The sequence below is a fragment of the Lytechinus pictus genome, chromosome 3 (genome assembly GCF_037042905.1).
Source record: "Lytechinus pictus isolate F3 Inbred chromosome 3, Lp3.0, whole genome shotgun sequence".
NCBI lineage: Eukaryota > Metazoa > Echinodermata > Echinoidea > Temnopleuroida > Toxopneustidae > Lytechinus > Lytechinus pictus.
In genome coordinates this window covers 12537598-12560494 of record NC_087247.1, presented here as the reverse complement: position 1 = coordinate 12560494, position 22897 = coordinate 12537598, and the positions used below count along the sequence as shown (strand labels likewise).

General features: G+C 35.8%; 1 protein-coding gene across 1 annotated transcript; it reads left to right on the top strand.

Moving 5' to 3' along the window:
- The first annotated feature begins 818 nt into the window (after positions 1–818).
- LOC129257816 (transient receptor potential cation channel subfamily V member 5-like) lies at positions 819–22517 on the top strand. The gene is made up of 16 exons (XM_064096384.1): positions 819–1182; positions 6606–6790; positions 8078–8424; positions 9079–9316; positions 10094–10443; positions 10663–10888; positions 12888–13003; positions 13825–13938; positions 14968–15078; positions 15711–15862; positions 16269–16378; positions 17361–17464; positions 18324–18485; positions 19430–19575; positions 21176–21368; positions 21921–22517. Exons 3-16 carry the CDS (start codon positions 8116–8118, stop codon positions 22086–22088), a joined length of 2499 nt encoding a protein of 832 aa, XP_063952454.1. The 5' UTR covers positions 819–1182; positions 6606–6790; positions 8078–8115; the 3' UTR covers positions 22089–22517.
- Positions 22518–22897: the final 380 nt, after the last annotated feature.

Here is a 22897-nt window from a genome sequence, read left to right as displayed (position 1 = left end):
TGAGTTGGTGGGTGGGTTGGTTGGTTGGTGGGTGGGTTGGTGGGTTCGTTGGTTGGTTGGCGAAATATATATATTCTTAAAGTATGTCAAAATTATCACAAAATTAAATTTGGATTTTAAAAGAAGTTAGGGAAAGACTAGAATACCATTTTCTGAATTATATCATATCAAAATATATCCAGTGTTTGTATCAAAACGGCATGGCCCTGGGAAGCGGGGGTGCTGAAGTACCCTCAAGATTTTCCGGGGGGGGGGGGGGAGCTGCGCGTATTATTCTCCAAAGGCAGCATCCCCTGGAATTCTGGAAGGTGTGACGAAAATTACCTACATTTTGTATAAAAGCTTTTTTTTAATTTGCTTGTCAAAAATCTCGGGACAAAAATGACCTTCATTTTGTAGTGAAACCCTTTTTTTCTTTTTGCAGTTGTCAAAAATCATTCCCAGGGCCATGCAAAATGGTCACAAATTTTAGCATCATTTTATAATTTTTTACCCCATCCATCCACCCACAAATGGGCCCTTTTGGAAAGTGTGCTGGCCTCATACCCCCATATAATTGTATTTTTTATCGAAATTGCAGGTCTGTAGGCACTATGGTTTTTTTAACTCAGAGAAGGCTCGGAAGGGCTCGGAATAGTCAGTTAGATTGAGAAAAAGAGAAATGAGGAAACTGGTAATTAAAAAAATTGTGATGAAATAGAAATAGATAGAATTAAGCCGGGAAGAAGCCTATATGATAGAAGAATGGAAAACATTGTAGTCGGAAAGAGGAATTAAGATATCAAAGAGAATCATCTCGAAATATATATATATCCAGGGATATCTAGATTTACTACCAATAATAATCAATATATTTCGCTTTCCCTTTTTGCCTTCGTGTTTCAACCACCAATTTAACTTACGTGATATTCCATTATGTAATCACACCTCTTTCTAATTGATTGACCTTCTTCGAACGCGGCGCCATTGATTACATAACTTTACTTTCCGCCAACGCAATTGCGAAAATACACACACTCTTGTTAGCGAACAACGATTACTACTTTTTCCCACTCTATGTATATTTGTCGCATACACGAGATTCACTGACAATTGTTATTTACCTTCGCAACCGTACGTACGTACTGGCAATCGCCTGCAACAACGACGGCTAATTTCTTTTGTGGATTATTAACTACATATGTAAGTATAACGTCAATAAGAAACTATTAAGATAAAAGAATAATCACCTAGGGGTTATATAATTGATCATATAAGCTATATATTGCGTATTTGATTGTTTCAAAACCGAGCGAAAGTCTACTCGGAACAGGTGGTGGTGGTAGTAATGGATTGAGCGGGTGGGTGGTGAAACCGGTAGTACACGGCCGGCTCGCCTCGGTCGGTGATCATGATGATCGCCGGGTCTATTCTTTATGTCTATTGATCGTGACATGCATTTTATGCCAAATATGCAGTGTTGGACTGTAACGTTAGTATGTGTTAAAGTGTAACTTCTGTCTTGAAGTTTGATGTAACTTGTAAGTTATAGTGTGTTTTAAGTATTATGTGGAACAAAATTAATACCTATAGTATAACCATCGCATCCTTTAATGTCGGCAGTATAAATCATAAATGCTTGAATTGAAGAGAAATGTTTTTTGTATAGTCAAGACTTGATGTGCAATTACAATATTCTACTTCTGGACAATATTGACCATATCAACATGTGATGTAATTTCATAGACCTGTCTTTTTAAAGCACTATAGGCCTTTTGCCTTAGCAGTAACTCAAATGAATAAATTTATTATAAGTTTATCCTTTAAGATTAATGTAATGTATTCCAATAAATAATTTGAGTTTTTTTAATGATGCACTTTAAATTTTACTTGAATAACTTTACTTTCTAAGTCTTCAAATCGATGAACATACAGTAATTCAGTAGGTCTTAGATTTATTAAATGTTTATACCAATGAGTGTAATATGCAATTAAACATAGAGATATTCTGAATTTTGTCAATATAATACATGGGAGGCAGTGTAGCTCAGTCGGTTAGAGCGCCTGTTCCGGATAAGATCGTAGATCTCAACGTGCGTGGGTTCGAGTCCCGCAGCATGCCGGAAGACGTCTAACAAAAAAAACTGATGCTAGCGTTGTGTGTTAGCGTGCCTCACCGCTGTGTTCAGTGCGGGTGTGAATGCAGTTGGAAAACACTCCGTCCATCGGAAAGGACGCAAATGTTGGTCCCGTGTATAGGAGAGTCACAACCTATTCACGTTAAAACCAATACACTATTCGTCAAAGAGTAGGGTGTTCACCCGGTGTATTGCACCTGCCGGTCCCCGGTACTACAATACTGCAAGAATCTTCAGGATTGAAGGAGGCAGTGTAGCTTGAAGAAGAAGAAGAAGAAAATAAAAGATAGGCCTATAGACTTATTTCATACTGGACATCTTTTGAAGTGACCTTTGGTATCATTCTACCATCTCATTTTTTTTAATTAAAAATATTGTTTTTATCCTGTTTTTATCCTCAGTGACTGTAATAATAGTATAAAGCAGTGTATGGTAAACTGGGTTTCATTTTCTTTTGAATGATTGTATTCCAGTGAATTGATAGATTTCCCCTAACAGAGAATTGGACATAATTATAGGCAAATGCTGGTCCCAGAACTTAAATGATTACCATATCTTGTGGACTTCTATTCTGTCCCTGAATGGAATAACTCCCTCATCAAATAGTAAATGCAGTTTCGATTGACAGCTTCCAAAAGCTCCTGCAAATTAACCTTGAAAATACCCCTCACTCTTCATAATGTGCACCCAAGTCTAATTCTCATCTCCAAGATAGACTGCAGAGCACTTTAATGAAGATTACAACAGATGAGGATAATTTATATCAAATTTGATTGAAAGTCAAACAATTATTTGGGAGGTTAGGGTTGTTACTTGAAAGTAACATAATACTCTGTCCAAAAGTTGAAGCATGGATCTTGTTGTTTTTGTTTGTTTTTACAACACTTTCAAATATGTGCCTCTCAAAATTATATGATTATGCCAATTCCCTGTTAATATCTTTTTTTATTAAGTAAAAGACTTTATGTGAAAGAAGATTTTAATAAATAAATTTAATGCCTTAATTTGGATGAATTTGAAAGTGCAAATAAGCTTTAAAAGGGCCATGATTAAAAGGGCTTCGTCAGTCAACTATTATTTATACTTTGTTCTACCATGTCCAATCTTAAGAATTTGTGTTTTTGTACATTATATTGGGCTGAATGCCTTTTTAGGGGTCTTCAAGAATCCTAACCTTAAAATGTCAATAAAGTTATTCCAATAATGAAAACAGACTGGATTAATATTGCATGTAGGCAATAAAGATTATTCCTATAAGGTGTTTTTTATCTGTAATTAAATGTATTTAAGTTTTTAAAAACTGTTTTACCAAAAAAGTGCCTGAACATAAAATTGTTAGACTGAAAGTGGATGTGACATTTAGAAGAGGCCTAACATAATAATATAGTACAAGCAAATGACAATTTATGACAATCCACTTTTATAGTGCTTAATACTTCAAAGTGATGTCTATGAATAGTGCTTTCCCATGTTTTTTTACCCAGATTTTGGCATGATGATGGTCATCATCATCATCATCATTTTGAGAAATGATTTATTATGATTGTTTTTTTGCAGGAGTTTCTGCATCTATTGTAAAGTCAAAATAAATTTACAATACATAAACATAATTGTAGTATGACATTAAAGTACATTGTAATGTGACATATTTTTAGCTGTGTCATAACAAAATTTAGACATGAATACAATTCAAGGATAAGACAAAGTAGTGACAAACAAATGCAGTGGCAAACTATATATAAGCAAAATAAATGCTTGAGTAATAGCAGCCAAAGATAAGTATACAGCTCTGACAAAGAGAAAAGCAAGTCAATTCATAAGACTTTCCCAATTCTAATGACATTCAAGGGGCTACATAGCATTTAAATATAGTATTTTTCATCTTTTAATAAATACCACAAATTATGTAAATACAGTAGTAAGAACTGTAAATTTTGGAGATTTAGTTACATGTACCTCAATGTGATTCAAGAACTCAAGTGGTTTTGTGACAAAAATTGAGCTCTATGTTTTTCTTTACATAAAGAAAAAGTATCATATAATAATTGAAGGTCGACCACTATGCCTTCGTCAGCTCTGGTACATCGTAAATTGATGAGCAAAAATACTTGCGCTAGTGGGTTCTTCCACGTGCATGGCTGCTATGATGAACAATTAAATTTGGTTGATGAGAGTTGTGCAATTAAGCGAGCTATGTTTGATGCTGAAATGGCGATCCATTTTGGTTGCTATAGTAACAGCACTCAATGAGCTCTGTACACGACTAGCTCCATTCATATATATTTTCTTTGTTTCTGGCACAGAGCTTCGATATCAATACAAAGGCATTTACGATGTAAAGGGTATCATTGTGATGATATCTTCTTTTTTAAATTTAGATTGCTCTAACGCTATCTCAGTATAAGTCCTTAGATATAAGTCAAATAAATTTTATGAGCACATATTAGCATAATATCCGAGTTTCAAGATAATTTGTTTTACTCTTCATGAAATACATGTAAAATGTGTTGTAGAAAATGTACTTTTATATGGATAAACTACTTTGACCATCTGTTCGTGATATTTGTTTATCTTTTTGTTGAAAGACAACAAAAACAAAAACAAAAAATCAAGTAATAGGCCTACTCTGTCTTTTGATGTATCTTTAAGACATTATATTAATTCATTTGGTCATAATAGAAACTCATTCAAATTTGTTTTCCTTTATTTATCTAATTCTGTGAAAAAAACTTGCTCTGTTCGTTATTAAAATATTGAAATTGTAATATACAAAAGTCATGAATTAATGTCAGTCTGACGCACCCATTCCATCATAAATTATATGTACATGGTCATTGAAATGAAATTTTTGAAAAAGGATTGAAGTAGAATTGAATGATTCATGTGACATCATGATAAAATCAGGGTAATCCATAAGTAGTATCTGTATTGATATTTGTATGGAAACATCGAACTTTGTATTTGCTTTCGTTTCCTATTGACTATGAATGCATATTTGTAATTTCTTCGGCTCACTGATTCTTTTGAAGTAAGTATATATGGATTTCTCCATGAGGGTGAGCTCTAGAACTAGGTTAATGCATGGAGCTATAAAACACAGATAGCTCCATGGTTCATGTGAAGTTTATGTGTTTTCTGTAGGGCTTGTTGATCAGGAGAAAATAATATGACCAATGTGTTTACTGTAGTTTTGCACCATTTCGCATTTTCCTTGGATGTGTACATATATGTAGTATATCAGTTGATAGTATGTGATAGTGCCTTCTGGATCAAGTGGTTGTGTGAGCATTCTAGATAGTCAAAATACTGGTTAGTGCATATGGACAATATTACTTTTTGTTATTACTTGTTTCTCATCTCCTACCCCGGTTCTGCTTTCAAGAGTCTCATAAGTTATTTTGGAAGCTTATTTGGGGGAACAGATAAAATGTAACATATCGTCGCTGAATCTATCATTTCACCAAAATTTAGAACCCAATTCTCTCTAATTAATGAGATAATTAAAGTGAAAATGCGACACAAGCCGTAAAATCCTTTGTAAAAATATAAACGAAGTGGCACACAGGTACGCGCCATTTCTACGCACAAACGACACTTGTGTTTGAATCACTGCTATGTCAAGATTTGATGTTCATTCGACAAAATTTTAACATGGGAGGCAGGACTAGATACCTGGCTCTTGGTATGTGCGTTTGTCATTCTGTTAAACTTCACAATCATATAGCAACGGGAAATTGAAAATATAAAAATCTTTAATCTCGGAAAGTGATTTCGTGCATCAACGGTTGCGTGTGCCACTTCGTGGATTCGGGGACGATATATCTGTTTCACAAAGAATGATATTGAAGGTCAGTACTCCGCATAGAATATCCAAACAAAAATGTACAATATTGCAAAGTGATGTAATGGGTCAAAAATTGTCATGAGATTGCCAAAAATTTGATAATGATATTCTTAAATTTCCTTGAAAAATGTCAAGCAAGTTGGCAAACAATTTTGTGATATATAAATGAAGTTATTGATGTGATATTTAAGGAAATTCAATGGAATTATGATATTGAAATGTATAAAAACAATTACTTTTAATCCAAATAAATCCACTGAGTATTAGTCATTTTGATATAAGGGGGGATGTGGTTCAAAGCAGTAGATGCCAATGATTGTCAATGAAATAATAAAGCTTAGCATGAGATATGTAGGCCTATATTAGTTCATATTATGTGATTTTTTTAAGACTGCGATGCTAACTACATTTATCTGCATGATATGATATCCTTTATTTGATATTTTTAATGTAGGAATTATTAGGCAACTCGTTTGCCGTTTTGGGAAAAAGTCAATTTCCCTTTTAATTTTTGAAAATATACACCAAGGAAAACTTTTACCTGTATACATTATTCTTTCACATAATTTCTTTTAAACTCACTACATGTATTTCTTGAATATTTTTAAATTGTTTTACAATTTACATGATGATTATCCTTATAGGATTAAAACACCTGTGGCTGATGGAGACTTAGATGGGTCATCCCAATTCATCATCAATAGTTGACTTGCAGCTTTAAGTCTTAATGTGCCTTTTGATGAGACCTGTGTTTGGTCGTTAACACGATGAATTTGTGATGGAAACAAAAGTGGAGAAAATATTGCAGTATGGTGTCAAGCTGAGTAAGGTGAGTTCTGAATGAAATGAGAATATTTGCATATAATGATTGAAAGGGTGGATTTAAATCCACACCCATTATACAAAATGATTGGTGCCTTAAAAACCAATGCCTTGCCTTCTATCAAAGGCAACATTGGACTTGTAATCCTGAAATTATTTGGCGTTTTCCTTCAACAATATTTATTGATGTCAGCGATGGGATATAGGCCCACACCTTGAAAATAACTGGTGCCTCAAACCAATGCCTTGTTTTCTAGCTGTTAAGACACCATTACACATGTAAACCTAATATTGTCTGTTGGTTTTTTACAAGTTTTTTGGTGTTAGCTATGAGAAAACAAACCTATACACCATGAAAATGACAGGTGCCTCAAACCAATGGCATGCCTTCTATCAAAGTCACCACTAGATTTGTACAACTATAAACAACAGGTGTTTCTTTGATATTTTGGGGTTTCCAGTGGTGGGATATACTTTGCACCTAGTAACCCACACCATCAAAATGACAGTATGTGGATCAAAACAAAGTCTTGCTTTCTGTCAAAGACACCCACTGGTCCTCTAATCCTGAAATGGTCAGGTGTTTCATGAAATTAATCTTTGTTGGTGGCAGCGGTGGGATCAAACTGGCTTGCCTTCTATCAAAGACACCACTAGATATGTACCACTAAAAACATCAGGTGTTTCTTTGATATTTTGGGGGTTCCAGCAGTGGGTTATAGTACTTTGCACCCAGTCACCTGCTCCATCAAAATGACTTGTGCATCAAAACAATGTCTTGCTTTCTGTCAAAGACACCACTGGTCCTCTAATCCTGAAATGGTCAGGTGTTTCATGAAATTAATCTTTGTTGGTGGCAGCGGTGGGATCAAACTGGCTTGCCTTCTATCAAAGACACCACTAGATATGTACCACTAAAAACATCAGGTGTTTCTTTGATATTTTGGGGGTTCCAGCAGTGGGATATAGTACTTTGCACTCAGTCACCTGCTCCATCAAAATGACTTGTGCATCAAAACAATGTCTTGCTTTCTGTCAAAGACACCACTGGTCCTCTAATCCTGAAATGGTCAGGTGTTTCATGAAATTAATCTTTGTCGGTGGCAGCGGTGGGATTGGACTGGCTTCTGGTGCCTCACACCAGTCGCTGCACAGTTCACTTCACAGCTGTACTCTAATCGGAAGATGATATTGAAATAGATATGCTTACATGTATATGGCAGATGTAATAACTTCATTCCAAACTCCAAAATGCATCAGAGATAATCCGTGCCTTACCACACCTTGTTCGTAGGTCTGAAATACCGTCTGTCCTCGCCCCCACCAATCAAGATGCTGCGGCGCATGAAGAATGCCATCGTGAGCAGGTTCCAGGGGACCAGGGTAGATCCCGACGCAGAATGGCGGAAGCAGAATGCAGCTGCGGACGAGAACGAGATGTACCAGTTGATGTATTTCAATGAGAGAGGCAAGTTGGTTGAGGAGTACAGACATGTTCTAGCCGGCCACAAAACTTTGGAGGATTTTAGGTGTTACATCAGAGAGAATGTCGGCAAGATGCTGTATAACGAGGGCAAGGGGAAGACAATCACTCAGCTTGAGTACGCAAGGTACAAGCTCATCACGTTTGATGGTAAAAAGGTAAGTTATTCGAAGTACTTCATCTTAGCTTTCACAAGCATTTATCACTCTTAAATTTTACGACTATGAAGAGATACAATATATGTTCTCCAAAGTAAAAACTGGGATATTTGAATTTCCTTTTGAAAACATTCACTATAATGTTTTCAGAAATGTGGTATACACGTCTATCTGTTGTTGCTGAATTTGTCAGATCATATCGGAAAGAGAAGTAAAATATCATGGTGAGGAAATAAACAATTCAAAATTAAAAAAAAACAATACAGTGCTATACATGTAAGTCTTGAACATATTTCTACGTAATGAAGCTGTGCAAATTAGCTCAAGTTCAAGTTTAATTTATTCAAAAACCAGACATGTATATAAATAAAAATCAATGAACAGATAATACAAAAGGATAAATAACATATATGAGAGGTTTTCAAGGACCCCTAAAAAGCAGAGCTTGTTAGTGGGGCCCTACAATAAATGAGATGTAAACAGTGAAGGAACATACTGTACATGATAAGAATAAAATACAGATATGTACAGAAAAAAACAGAGATAAGCAAAAACAAATATGCAACACATGCATACACACCCTCACACACACACACATGACTAGGCTGTAATTTACATCTCTCAAATAATTTCTGTTCATATATCCCATGACAGCCTGAGACACCAGACAACGAGCTGATGAGCATCTTTGAAGATGGTCAGGTCTCAGCGATTAATAAGTTCAAAGAGCATGAGGCTTGCTTTGATCTTAATAAACGTGGAGCGATCGGAGAGACCATCCTGCACATGTGTTTCCTCAACGATACTCGGATGCATCGGGAGATTGCTTCACATTTGCTTTTTGTCTACCCCAAACTTGCTCTTGATGTCTACGAAGGCAGCGATTTCTTCGGTAATTTCACATTCTAACACCAGATACTAATAGAACTTTGTTGATACTAAAAGTTGACCCATTGTCAAACGGACAACAGACAATGTTTGAACCTGCTTTTAAAGCTTGGTTTCTTGTAGAAATGTAATTATAAGTGTATCTTTGTAGCTATTATTAAAATTTATTTCATTTCTGACATTTGATAAAACAAACCTAAATGTCTCTGTTGTACAACGTATATGATAGATAGAGCATGCAAGTATGGTCAGGATTTACTCTTCACTTTTCTTGTATGGCTTGTGATTGTATGAACATACCTCTAGCTTGTGGTGAGACTGTAAATATACTATTTTAAATATACTATACTCTGTCCTCGCTCTTTTGACAGTATATCCTACGTTTAGATGGCGTTTAATCAATTTATAATTCATGTGTCTTAATCAGACATTTAATGAGTAAAACCTTTCTATTTATTACAGACAGTTTGATTGACAGTATTCTGCCGTACTTTGGCAAAATGAAGCAAGTTACAAAAGTATCATTTTTTGTAAATGAGCAATGTGTGTTCTTCATTTACATAGGCATCAATGCAATTTTACAGCATATTTCCTCTAAAATCTTTCCATCAAATGATCATTTCTTCCCACAAATTTTGCCTGAACGTGCAACATACAAAGAGTGTTTCAGAATCAACATTAACTCAAATTTGACTTATGTGTCACTTACTTCCTTTTGCCAAAGTTGGGCAGTATTTATGTAATCATCTGTTTATATTTCTGACATTGTTCAATTAATCAGGTGAGAGTGCATTACACATGGCCATTGTCAACAAAGATTTCAGATCGGTACAGCTCCTTGTCGGTCGATACAAGGCTCGTCTGAACCAGAGGGCAACAGGACGCTTCTTCCGCCCGGACGACCTCAAGGAACGCAAGTACGCCGGCCACAAGAAGTCCTTCTATGAGGGCACAGCCTACCTGGGGGAGTACCCTCTTGCATTTTGCGCCAGTACGGGTGCCATGGAGATGTATGATTACTTCATCAATCAATCTCTGAGGAGAAAGCCGGGAGAAGGAAGATGTCATCCAAATGCTCAGGACTCGTTCGGGAACACTGTCGTCCATATGGCCATCATTCACAATCAGACGGTAATTATCTACTTTAGAATGTACATACTCACTGATCCCTTTAATTGCCCTTCATGATTTCACTGGTAAAAAGTTATTTTGAGCAGAGGAGAGTCTGCTATTAGACTACAGCCCTACGTGGCACAGTGGGAAGAAGAATAAAAATAATTGCTTGCCCTTGTACAACACTTACATGTATGTTTATTTCTACAATGCTTGCTATTATCCTTTCACCCATAGCTCTTATTCTACCATGCCATACACCATAACAAGATGCCTGCTTCCTATACCATACCCAACGAAGCTGGTCTCACCGCACTGCAGCTCTCCTTCCAGCTGGGTCGGAATGAACTCTTCTCCGCTCTCCTTGAACTTAGCAGTGAAACGCAGTGGACCTACGGCAAGATTGCCTATGTTGCCTATCCTCTGTCCATCCTTGATTCCATTGATGAAAAGGGAAATCTCAGTAAGCACTAAGTAACATTATTAATAAAGAAGTTTATATGTGATCAGCCACGCCGAAACCAATAAGTTGCCAGGGAAGGTTTTCTGTAAATTGCTAACATAGTAATTTGGACTTCAAAATGCAAAAAGAAAAAATAGCCTATCTGAAAGAGTATTTTTTCTTTTTCATACTGTCAAAATTTCAATTTCTAAGGTTGAATAGAAAACAAGATACAAGAGCTTCTTTGACACAGATTTTTGCTGACTGCGTGGAAGTGTTACAAAGATTGCAGTTTGGACATCTCATGCTTTGAGTGAATTCCAAACATTGTTTTCTCCTTATTTTTTTTCAAAGCGCTCGCTTAGTTTCTTTGGCATTCAATCAAGTAGTTGTGTGGGTTATTGTTGATCGATTCAATTCAATTCAATTCAATTTATTTTCATTCTTCAACATAATACAAATAATTACATGATAAATCAATTCAATTTAAATAAAAGCATGAACAAAATTCTACATTGAATGAATAATATACATATTCAAAAAGTGATTCAAACATAAATTAACATGCATGTCAAATTTAAATCAGTATAATCAATATAATTAAATATAATTAAATCAATATAATCATATATCATGAGAAGAATGGAGGGGTCCACTGAAAAGCAAAGCTTGTCAAATGTGAACCCCTCAAAAAGTTAGGATAGAAAGAATATTGAAATATACGTTAAGGAATACATGAAGATAACGAAAGGGGCAAAAAAAAAATCTTATATACAGGATTGTGAAATTCAGAGACACAAGACAATAACACGACACAACACAACACAGGTACATGAGGGTGTACATCGATTGTGACCAGTTATGTATCATTTTAAAAGCTTAGGATGTAGTCTTCCAGACTCAATAAAAAAAATCTCAAAATTGACTTGGGGCGACTTATTTTTGGTTTTGGGGTGACTGGTAACATATTTAGATGTATTCCTTCAACTGGTCTGCAAAACTTGTCTACCCAGCCTTCGGATATACACAACAGTTTTAAGTTAAACCTGGGGCCCGTTGCAGAAAGAGTTGCGTTTAAACGCAAGTCAAAAAATCAATCGCAAGTCCCAAATGCGCGCTGTTGATTCAAGTTGCGCATGACTTTTAGAGCTGCGATTGATTGCAACTCTTTCTGCAACGGGCCCCTGGTGGATGATTCATAAAGCTGTTTACGAGCGACTTTACAAATGATTGGTGACCCTTTCCTAGGAACTAAATCAACATCAATGAAAATTTGGTGTATACATATCACTTACGACAGGAAAGGATCAATGTTCATTCGTGAAGTTGCCTGGAACTTACGAAGAGCTTTATGAAACACCCACCAGGGGTCAGAATACAGGTTCTTACATGTATGTCTTAATTTGCATACTTCTTCCAATATATCTGGTATACATGAGGGTAATGAGCCATTTCCTCATTGCAAAAAAGGGTGCCATTAAAATGAAAGAAAAAGACCCCGAAATGCAGTAATTGCCCCAACCATAACCCTATGCCCTACACTGACAACTTTACCTCCTTGATAAAGTTTGTATATGGTGTGTTATTGTATAAAGTGACTTAATTGTTATTTTGAATGATCAACACAGATAGCTCTGCAGCCCCGAATGGCAATTAGACAAAATTTGTAGACTAATTGAGATTACTGGTAACCATGACAATCTGAGAATTAGACCAACTACTGTTGGACCAAATGGATACAAAACATACTTATGTAAGTGAGTATACAGCAAAAACTTTGGTTTTAATCGTAAAAGAGCACACCAGACATTTTACCCCAGTGTTATTATTGTGGCGTTAGGCACCTACATGTATATGTGTTATTACAACTCCTTTGATCATTGCTTTTATTGCTGTTATGTTCTATCTGTAGGGTGTAATTTACACCTCTCAGTGTGTGGTCCTCTAGGGGCACTTACTGGTGTCAGTTTTAACACCTCGGATTTAAAAATGTAAGTTTTATTTTGAATGACCGTTACAGATAGCTCGGCAGCCCTGAGTGTGATAGTTCAGTACGATACCATCAATCATCTCAGAATGTTAGAAGGACAGGTGATTGATGAACTGCTCAAGGTCAAGTGGAATATGTATGTCAAGGTAAGATTGTATTTCACTCCAAAACTGGTGCCTGTGTCATGAAACTTGATATTATAACAAGTTTGGAAGAACAGATTAAAGGGATGGTCCGGGCTGAAAATATTTATATCTAAATAAATAGAGTAAAATGCTGAAAATTTCATCAAAATTGGATAACAAATAACGAAGTTATTGAATTTTAAAGTGTATCAATATTTTGTGAAAAGAGATATATGCACATTGCCATGAATATTCATTAGGTGGGCTGATGATGTCACATCCCCATTTTCCTTTTTCTTATGTTATTACATGTAATAATAAATGTTTCATTTTTTTATACATGTGTAAAAGATGTGTCTCCATTATGATGAAATAAGTTGCGGCAATAAATAACTAATGCACTTAATCAGTTGTCAATCCAATTGTTTATGTCTTGGTAGAAAAAAAATTTGAATAAACCTAATTTCATATTATAAAATACAAAAGAACAAGTGGGGATATGACATCATCAGCCCAGCTAATGAATATTCATAAAGACATGCCTAGAATTGTTTCACCAGAATAATGCAAATTTTTAAAATTCAATAACTTTGATATTTGTTATCCGATTTTGATCAAATTTTCAGCATTTTGCTTTGTGAATTTTACTCTATTTATTGTCTCCAGCCTGGACCATCCCTTTAAAGCTACTGATTTTTTTTTCATTTCCTGATAGTATACTTGTCATAGAAATTGTGCATTTATTGTTGTTTTTATTTTCATTATTAATCATTTATTATCATCATTCTTGTTTTCGTCGTCACAGTCATTATCATTATGATTATTTTTACTTCAACTTACAGCATCAGTTTGCCTTCAAGCTATTCTGGGCATTGATCCATCTCACCTGGCTCTTCATCGCTGTCCAGCTCCGTCCAGCAGTAGGTCTTCTGGAAGGAAGGGATTCCGTCTCTAAGGTACATTAAAATCCTGACAATCAGGAAGTGAAATTACCCCATGAATGAGCTTTCACATGGTCCTCTCTTGCAACGCTTATAAGGAGAAATGTTTAAAAATCTTCAAGAAATACAGTTAAACCTGTCTATTAAGGCCACCGAAGGGACCCCTGGGGCCCGTTGCAGAAAGAGTTGCAACTCTAAAAATCATGCGCAACTTGATTTTCAACCAATCAACAGCGCGCATTTGGGACTTGCGATTGACTTTTTGACTTGCGTTGAAACGCAACTCTTTCTGCAACGGACCCCTGTTTCCCTTCGAAGATGTAGCCTTTGAAGACAGCTAGGTCTATAAAACTTTCAAATAGGAGACAATTTTGGTGGCTACTAAAGGCAGGTTTCCACAATAGACAGGTGGCTGTGAGGACAGGTTGGACTGTACATTATTTGGTTTATTCTTGCAGGGAAGTATTGAATGGACAAATTGATTGAAATTGTTTACGTAACCTAATAACATGATAATGGACTCCTGAATAGCGCTTGCATCTGTTACATAATGACATTCAAGGTCAATGGAGGAGACAATGATTGGAGGGGCCCTGTATTGTTTGTGAACAATGCTGTGCCCCTCCAATGCTATGTCTCCTCCGGGTAACGGTCCGCCACTGTTCAAGGTGCATTGATATGGTCACCCCTTTAAAAAGCATTCAACAAGCTAAAGCATATGGGGCGGGTGTTTCATAAAGCTGTTCGTAAGTTACAAATGACATTACGCACGACTGGTGAGCCTTTCTTGTGCTAAATGATACATCCCCATGTAACTTACTTAAGAATGTGTTCTAGTTGTGCGTAAAGTCGCACATAACTTTACGAACTGCTTTATGAAACCCCCACCTGGGTGTTTCACTTAAACATACATGTCAGTGGAGAGTGGCTACCAAAGGATATTGATGCCATGTAAAGAAATCCAAGTTCACGTAATAAAACTTGTAATTTATTCTTTTTGTTTTGATGTTTAACCACTTTTGAATTGCTTTGCCTCTAATGCAGTTCCGTTATGCGTCTGAAGTATGTGTGATCGTCGGGTGTGTTGCAAAGACTGCTACAGAACTAACAGAGATTAGAGCGAGAGGATCGGTCACCGAGTACTTGAAAAGCTTGGTATGTATTCACACCTAACAATCACAAAATATGCTTTAAAAAATTATGAAAAGAATAGTGAAAATCCACGGAATTCAGTTTAATTGTGGATTTTGGAAATGTGGTTATACTAATGAATTTCTCAACAACCTATCTGAGATTGTACTAGAGTTCAAATTATTGCCTAGTTTTGTGATATCGAAAATCATATCCGGGGACTATTGCATATAGAAAGACAAAGCACGAAAACCCTAACCAGGCCAGTTATTCTTTTTGGGGGGGGGGGCTGTTGTATGGCTTGGGGTGGGGTATTTCAAATCAACTCCCTCTTGAGATCCCATTGGCCAGTTGCATGAGCGCAGTGAAAATTTGCACAATGGTAGTGTGAGAAACATAGTTTAAGGCTATATCATTCAATTTTCTGAAATCATACGATTTTATGTTATGTTTATTAATTATACTGATGTATAAATAAATTATAATTTTTGCCCTCATTCACTAAGTAAAGCTCTGAGGATGCCATTTTTTGTGTTGATATTATTAATGGCATTCCTAATAAAAGAGATAGTTTTAAAATCAATGTCTTATATACTTTATTAGTCTATGAATTTCTTGTAATTTCTGATGTATTTCCTTGTTATTCGACCTTTCAGGCCGATTTTCCGACCAAAGCTCTTTTTATGATAGCCGTCGTCCTTCTCTTTATCTGCATCCCTCTCCGTTTCATGGGTCTGGAGTGGTATGAAAATGTCCTCATCATGTTCATTGTGCCTCTATCGTGGAGCTACCTCTTGTTCTTCTTCAGGTAGGTCAAGGGTCAATTGATGTATCTTGATGAGGAGGAGGGGGAGGGATAATGGCGATAATAATATGACAATGAAAATAAACTAAATAATTTTAATATATTAGATTAGATTTAGATTTATTTATTTCCGTTCAACAAAATAAACAAATGTAATCCAAGTATTAGTACATAATTATTCAAAACAATATAGACAGTTCAGTGACATTTAATAACAAATATAGAAGATTAATTAACTGAGCGGTTAATGATGAAGATGATGATGATGATGAAAATAATAACAATAATGATAATGATAATACTAGCAACGATAATAATAATAAAGATAATAATAAAAAGAAATGAAGAAGGAGAAGGTGAAAAAGAAATAAGAAATAATTTATTTAATTTATTCATTTTAAATTGACAGGGGTCACCCAAGCCTTGGTCCAATGGTGGTAGTCTTCTTCAAGATGTTGAAAGGAGACTTGTTGAGATTCTCTCTTATATATTTCATTCTTCTCATTGTGTTTGCTCAAGGTAAGACTAATATCCTTGTCAGGATTTCTACATTTTTGTTATTAAATTGAATGAATTTTACAAGGGGATTTCATGTATATTGAACTTATTTTAAGTGATGATGAATGTGGGGATGTGGCATATTGTATCTTGCCTTTGTTGATCAGATATGACATTTCTGGCTAGCATGCCAAAATTATTTTCCTGAATATAGCACATACATTAGCTGTCACATACCTGTAATTCAAGGGACTTCTGTCATGTATTGGTTTATCTTCCCTTTGTCCACTATGGAAAAGGTTGACTGTATCTTATCTTGGGACATCTGTTTATGTATGATTTAACCCCTGACTCTGTTACTCTGTATAGTTAAGAGATTTCATTTACTGACAATGTGATATGAAATGAATGAATTTTCATATGATACAATGACCTAAGGTATTTCATAATTACAAGGTACCGGTACTTTTTCTGTGACTTAGTTTGTTCACGGTCTCATTTTTGTTTCATTGGCCCGTATTCTGAAGTCAGGTTTAACTTAGACCATGGTCTAACTCTGTGCTGAAATTATTGGAAGCCAAAAGTATCAAAAATTTTATTAAGTTGTAAGTTTCTTATGTTTACTGTGCTCTTTCCTGATTCATCAATGGTGAAGACAATCATCTATTTATACTCCCTAGACAATTATGAATGATTTGAGAGCCAAATGAGATGAAATATGATATCGCTACTGTTAGTGATTTATGTAACAATTGGCTATCCATACTTAAACCACAACTTTAAACCTGAGTTTAAGTTAAACCCGACTTCAGAATACAGGCCAATGTATTTATTATTGATGTTTTTTTATTATAAATTTTGTATTATTGTTTAACCTGCCATGCTTTTGGCATGGGAATACAGACCTAATATTATGTGTACTAATTCTATATATATTTTTAATGAAATAGAAGTGCGACTTTACGATGATAAATTAATATTTATTTGTTTGTTTGTTTTCCAGCTTTCTTTTTCCTCTTCAAGGACAGTGGTGCAATGACCTCATCTTTCAAGACCATTCCAGAAACTTTTATTTCAACATTCATCATGACAAATGGGGAATTTAATGTAAGTTAAAGGGGAATCCAACCCAAATAAAAAATTGTTTTTATAAGGAAAAGAAAAATCAGACAAGTTGATAGGTGAAAGTTTGAACAATATTGGACGAACAACAAGAAAGTTATGAATTTTTAAAAGTTGTAAATATTGGTAATCACTATACCCATGGAGACTTCAAATTGGCCGCATATATGATGTTATAGTGATGTAAGGCAAGGACTACTCTTCCATGTACTCCAATACATATTATGGCTAAAATGTAATTTTTCCCAAAAGTTTTATTTCAAATTATATTTTTCTTTCATGAGGACATACAACAATATACTACCTGGGTTATATTTAGATTACTGCCCCAGGGGATGGGTACTTAGGAGAAAACCAAAAATCCCTGATAATAAAGTACATGGCCTATGGGAAAGTTGTCCTTGCCCCTTGTCATAATTTACTTACCCAGTTGATTAAACTATGATTAAAGTGATACGTTGTGATGTCGAGGGTTTAACAAAGATTTGTTTATGATCACATATCAGCTGATATTCTAATTTGCACATTATTGCCAGTGCACAATGAATTCATATAAATGCAGTACTGTAGTGTATTGTCCTACCATACATTGTATCTTTTCATTGTTAAGTAATGGTATGATTTGGCATTTCATGAAACTAATCATTTTCACTGTCTTTGTTATAAGCTACTGAAACTCTTGCATCTGATTGGCTTAGAGGAAAATTGTTGGTGAAAATCTCTATTTATTTCAGTAAATTCTCCTCAAGTGAGAGTATAAATATGGATGACTGTAATTGGTTTATACCAGGATAACTGCAACAATCGACCTCTTCCCTCTTTCTGTGTCTCTCTCTTTGTATAGTGGCGTGAGCTCTATGAATGCCGCATGCCGTGGCTGGCCATCATCATGTTCGTCGTCTTCATGTGGTTCATCTCCGTTCTCATGCTCAACATGGTCATCGCTATGATGGCCCGTACGTTTGACATCATCAAGGAAAGATCCCGGATGGAATGGAAGAGACAGGTACATGCACAGTCATTTTAACATTGTGATTTGTGCTTATAACTAGGCTTGAGTTATGTTGGAACTTTTTTGTTCCGGAATCCGCCGGTGTTGTGCCGGTCGGAATTCGGTATCCCGATAAATGAATTCACGAACGGGGAAGTACAAAGAAGTCACAGATTATACAATATTGATTTCATTTTTAAACAAACATTCATTAAAAAAAACGAAAAAAATATAATGAGAAGACAGGAAAAAGCTTGCCGATGTTTATGTGGCCATCTTTTTCTCTTTGATAGGAGCTAAGTTACGAGACTCATATAGTCTGCTCCCCTCTATATGCGTCTCGTAGCTTACCTTCTAACAAAGAGAACAATATGGCAACGTAAACATAGGCAAGTTTTTTCCTGTCTTATCATATTTTTCACAGTAGTCACCTGAAATGTAACACAGAAACCTGGGTTATGATTTGTAAGACTGAATAAAACATACTCGATAATTATGTTAAGATATTCAGGAGAAGAAAATGTTAAAGAATTTGTTATGTTTTACATTGTTTTATCGGAATACCGGAACAGAAAAAAAAGATAACGGAACCCGCACACATCGGACGGATTCCGTCCATTCCGACCCAGGCCTATATGAAACCATACATATTTTATAAAGTTATTATGATGACTATGTTAATGGGCATTTATGTAGCACCTTTTACTAGATATTATCTTTTCCGAGGCATATTATTACCCCAGCTCAGTGTCCTAGGTCTAGCTGCCATTTTGAGTGCAGTGCATTGATGTCAGAAGATATTCTTTCTATTTTCTATTTCTTGTTTCTGTCCTCTTTACTGTAAGTTACCTCCTATTCATTATTTGTAATCATTTGAAAATATAATCATGAACATTCTTGATGTGTGTTTTTTTTTTACATATGTGTTCATCATTTTGCCTTTTTATTTTGTTTTTCAGTGGGCCATGATTGTTTTGAACGTGGAAAGGTCTGTGTTGAGACCAAAGTTAGCCAAAGTACGAAAAGCTTACTCATTTCCTCTTAAAATCAAACACCGGGTCGGTATCATGGACAGTGCTCAGCCCGAAACAAGTGACAATCACAGGTAAGTCAACTTCATGAAATCAGTTATTATAGGGGCGTTTGCTCACAAGGTATTAAAAAAGTGAGATACAAAAATTGATTTTTCTAATTGTCATTAGAAAATCAATTTTTATTTGTGTGTGGACACAATAATCTCAATTATAATCGTAAGATTTTTAAGAATAATCATGATTATTTACCAAGCAATTTGTGTGTGAAAAAAATTGTGATTAGATATTTGGTTTTATCTATCCCATCATTTTTTGCTGGTGTGCCGTTGATGCGCTGTGCATTTAATATGCAGTGTGTGTTACGTTATGGGGGCATGTTGTGCAAGTAAGCAAATGCTTTCTATGATATTACATAATCATTTATTATTCAATTAATGAGTAGATCTTTTATAACAGCTGTATTTAAGCAGAGAAGTCTGTGGGCTCTCTGACCCATTTCTTAACATTGCTTCCTCGTGTGTACATGTATGAGTGGTAAAAAAAATATAAACATGATTCAAATCGCGATCCTAATCTTGCTTTTTCCCCATGTGTGAACAATGGCTATAGAATCAAAATGCAAATCGCGATTCGAATAGCAATTCAAATTCCATTTCGTTTTTTGTGTGAACGTACCCTATGTGTCATGGTCCTCATGGTGTACTCTCTAATACACATCAATGTATGCATTAAGGCAGGCACCTTTTGGCTTGTGGGATCCGCTTAATGTTGGGTTTGTGTGCCCTATGTACTGAACTATATGCAATTTGAATGTGCTGATGGAAAATTTGGGATGTGGAATATACTAATCCCCAAAATGGCCATATTACATTCTGACGACACATGCATCTGCATAATAATTAGTGAGATTATGCTTTGCAGTGGTGCTATTATATCACTTTTAAACTTTCTGGAACAGCTAGTAGCCCAGTGAGTGTTCTGGAGATCTTTGTCCAAAGGAAAGCAATAATTATAGTATGAGAGCATATCATATTGAGGTCCAGTGGTGCTGGAGCAATAATAAGCCCAGTGGTGCAGACCTATTCAGATTCAAACAGTTGCATTTCTTATGCATAATTGTCAATTTGGAAATGATGGTAAAACTATAGCACCCAAAATAAATCGGTCAATTTACAGTAGGCCTATGTATCCCACCGCATCCCACCGCTGCCACCACAAACGGGTTTATTATAATCTGAGCTATTCATGAAGCATTTTTGCTTCATTTTCTGAGATCTTCACTGATATCTGTTACAAGCTATTAAAATCCTAGCATCTGATCGGCTGAGAACAAGTTTGTCAGTAAATCACTGAGAGAAAGTGTTTCGAGAAACAATGTGCTGGTAACTTCAAATTGATAGTGTGAAGTGTGATGATAATGATGCCTTGCTTGAAACATTGCCAGATACAGTAGAAAAACTCAAAAAGAGCCCTTTGATACTAACTTGTACAAAATTTACCTCAATTCAACAATTTGAACAAATGTTTCTTTTACAATCTGAAGCACATAAAGATGTTGTTATATTATGTAATATGCAATGATCATCATCATTGCTATTATGTGAGCATGTCTTATGCTATACATGTGTCGCATACACATACTTCATTTTAAAGCAACGTTTGATCTTTCAGCCGCCCCTCTCTACTACGGAAAAGTACAATACAAGATGTCAAAGTCAAAAAGTTCAAGCGGGGAACTAGGCTAGTACACATGAACAGTGTAGCACAGAGTGTGGTCATGAAGGAAGTTGATGCTTTCACGATAACAAAAGTACTTCCACATAGCAAGGCTGAAACGAGAAGAAAAGCTAAGAAGAGGTGGAAGGTGAGTTTATGTGTATGGTATTAAGCTATTCTCATGTTTGAGAGCTTTATAATGCCAACTTCTCAATGGTTTCTGCTTCTTCTTTTTTTTCAAAATTGTTAATAATTGTTAAGAGTTATCAAGACCCAGAAATCCCTTTTTTAGACTGCCCCTTCCCTCATCTCACACCCCCCTCACACACAAACACAACCACATGCCTGAAAAATCCTGAATCAAAATTCTGTTTATTTCCAAAGAACCTAATCTTAGAAATGACAGGTAAATATGTGCTAATATAAAAAATTATGACTTAATACTTTTTAGCACAATTATGTAATATACTTGTACTATATTGAAATTATTAGATGCTTTCAACTTATGTGAATTTATAGGATTTATTTGGTAGATCTTAAAGATCATTGGGAAAAAGACTGCCATCACAATCATTAGGTTACATGAATTTGTTTAGGGTTGAAAGGGCCCGTAGAGTGTATACATAATTTTTTACGAATTTTTTTTTTACTTTCTTCCTTTTTTTTATTTACATATATTCAATTTTTCTCCTTTTCGCAGAACCTCATAAGGAATGTGATAGTTCAGCAAAGGTTTGGTGTTCACGGGAGTCCAGGTAGAGCTTTCATGCCGACCAGAATCAATCATAAAAATCCAGAGGTTCCTACCATCAGCCGCGGAATAAAATTGCCTCCGATCGGGGAGCACGCGCCCTCGCAACTCTTATGATAACAAATGGAGACAGTAATGTAAACTGACAGAGACAGTAGTCCTATAGATGCCAAGTGCATCAGATGGAGGGATGTCAAGTCAATGTGTATGTGCAAGTGAGCTGAACAAGTTAGATTTGTTTGTCTTTGGACGCAGACTTAAGCCAGCGGAAACTAACGTTTTCGCTTTCTGCCTTGGATAGATGGCACCACAAAGTATTTGGATTACCCATGATAGCTGCCAGAGGATCACAACTTCAGGGATGCCATCGAGGCCTGCCTGGAGACCACTTTTTGCCTGCCATGATGGCATCGGCCTCGTGACTCGGAAGTTCCAGCCTTGACTGCATTCCAGAATCCATTTGACTCCTCGACTGAGCTCAAACCTCATGAGTGGACAGGAAAGAGGTTTGCAAAACCACAGAGAGAGGTGGAGGACAGAATCTTCAGTGGTAGCTCAACAATATTATGAAGTCATGGCCTAGGTGTATAGTGCACAAACTCAATGCCTTATAAAATCCTGGATTTATTAAGAAGTCATGCACTCATGGACAGATTAATGCTGGTTTATACGGAGTGGACTCGCCATGAGCATTTCCTGCAATAAATAGTACTGTGAGTCATCAGAAACTCATGATTGCAGCTTCTATGGAGTACTTATTAACTGATGCCCCTTTTAACAGAAACCATGACCAGGAGAATTTATATACCTCTATATTCATTGCACAAATATTCAAATGTGGTGATATATTTACAATGTACCTGATTGCTAAGAATGCATGAAGGCTTGTAAGCAAGCAACCAGAGGACCCAAGTCTGAACGTCCTC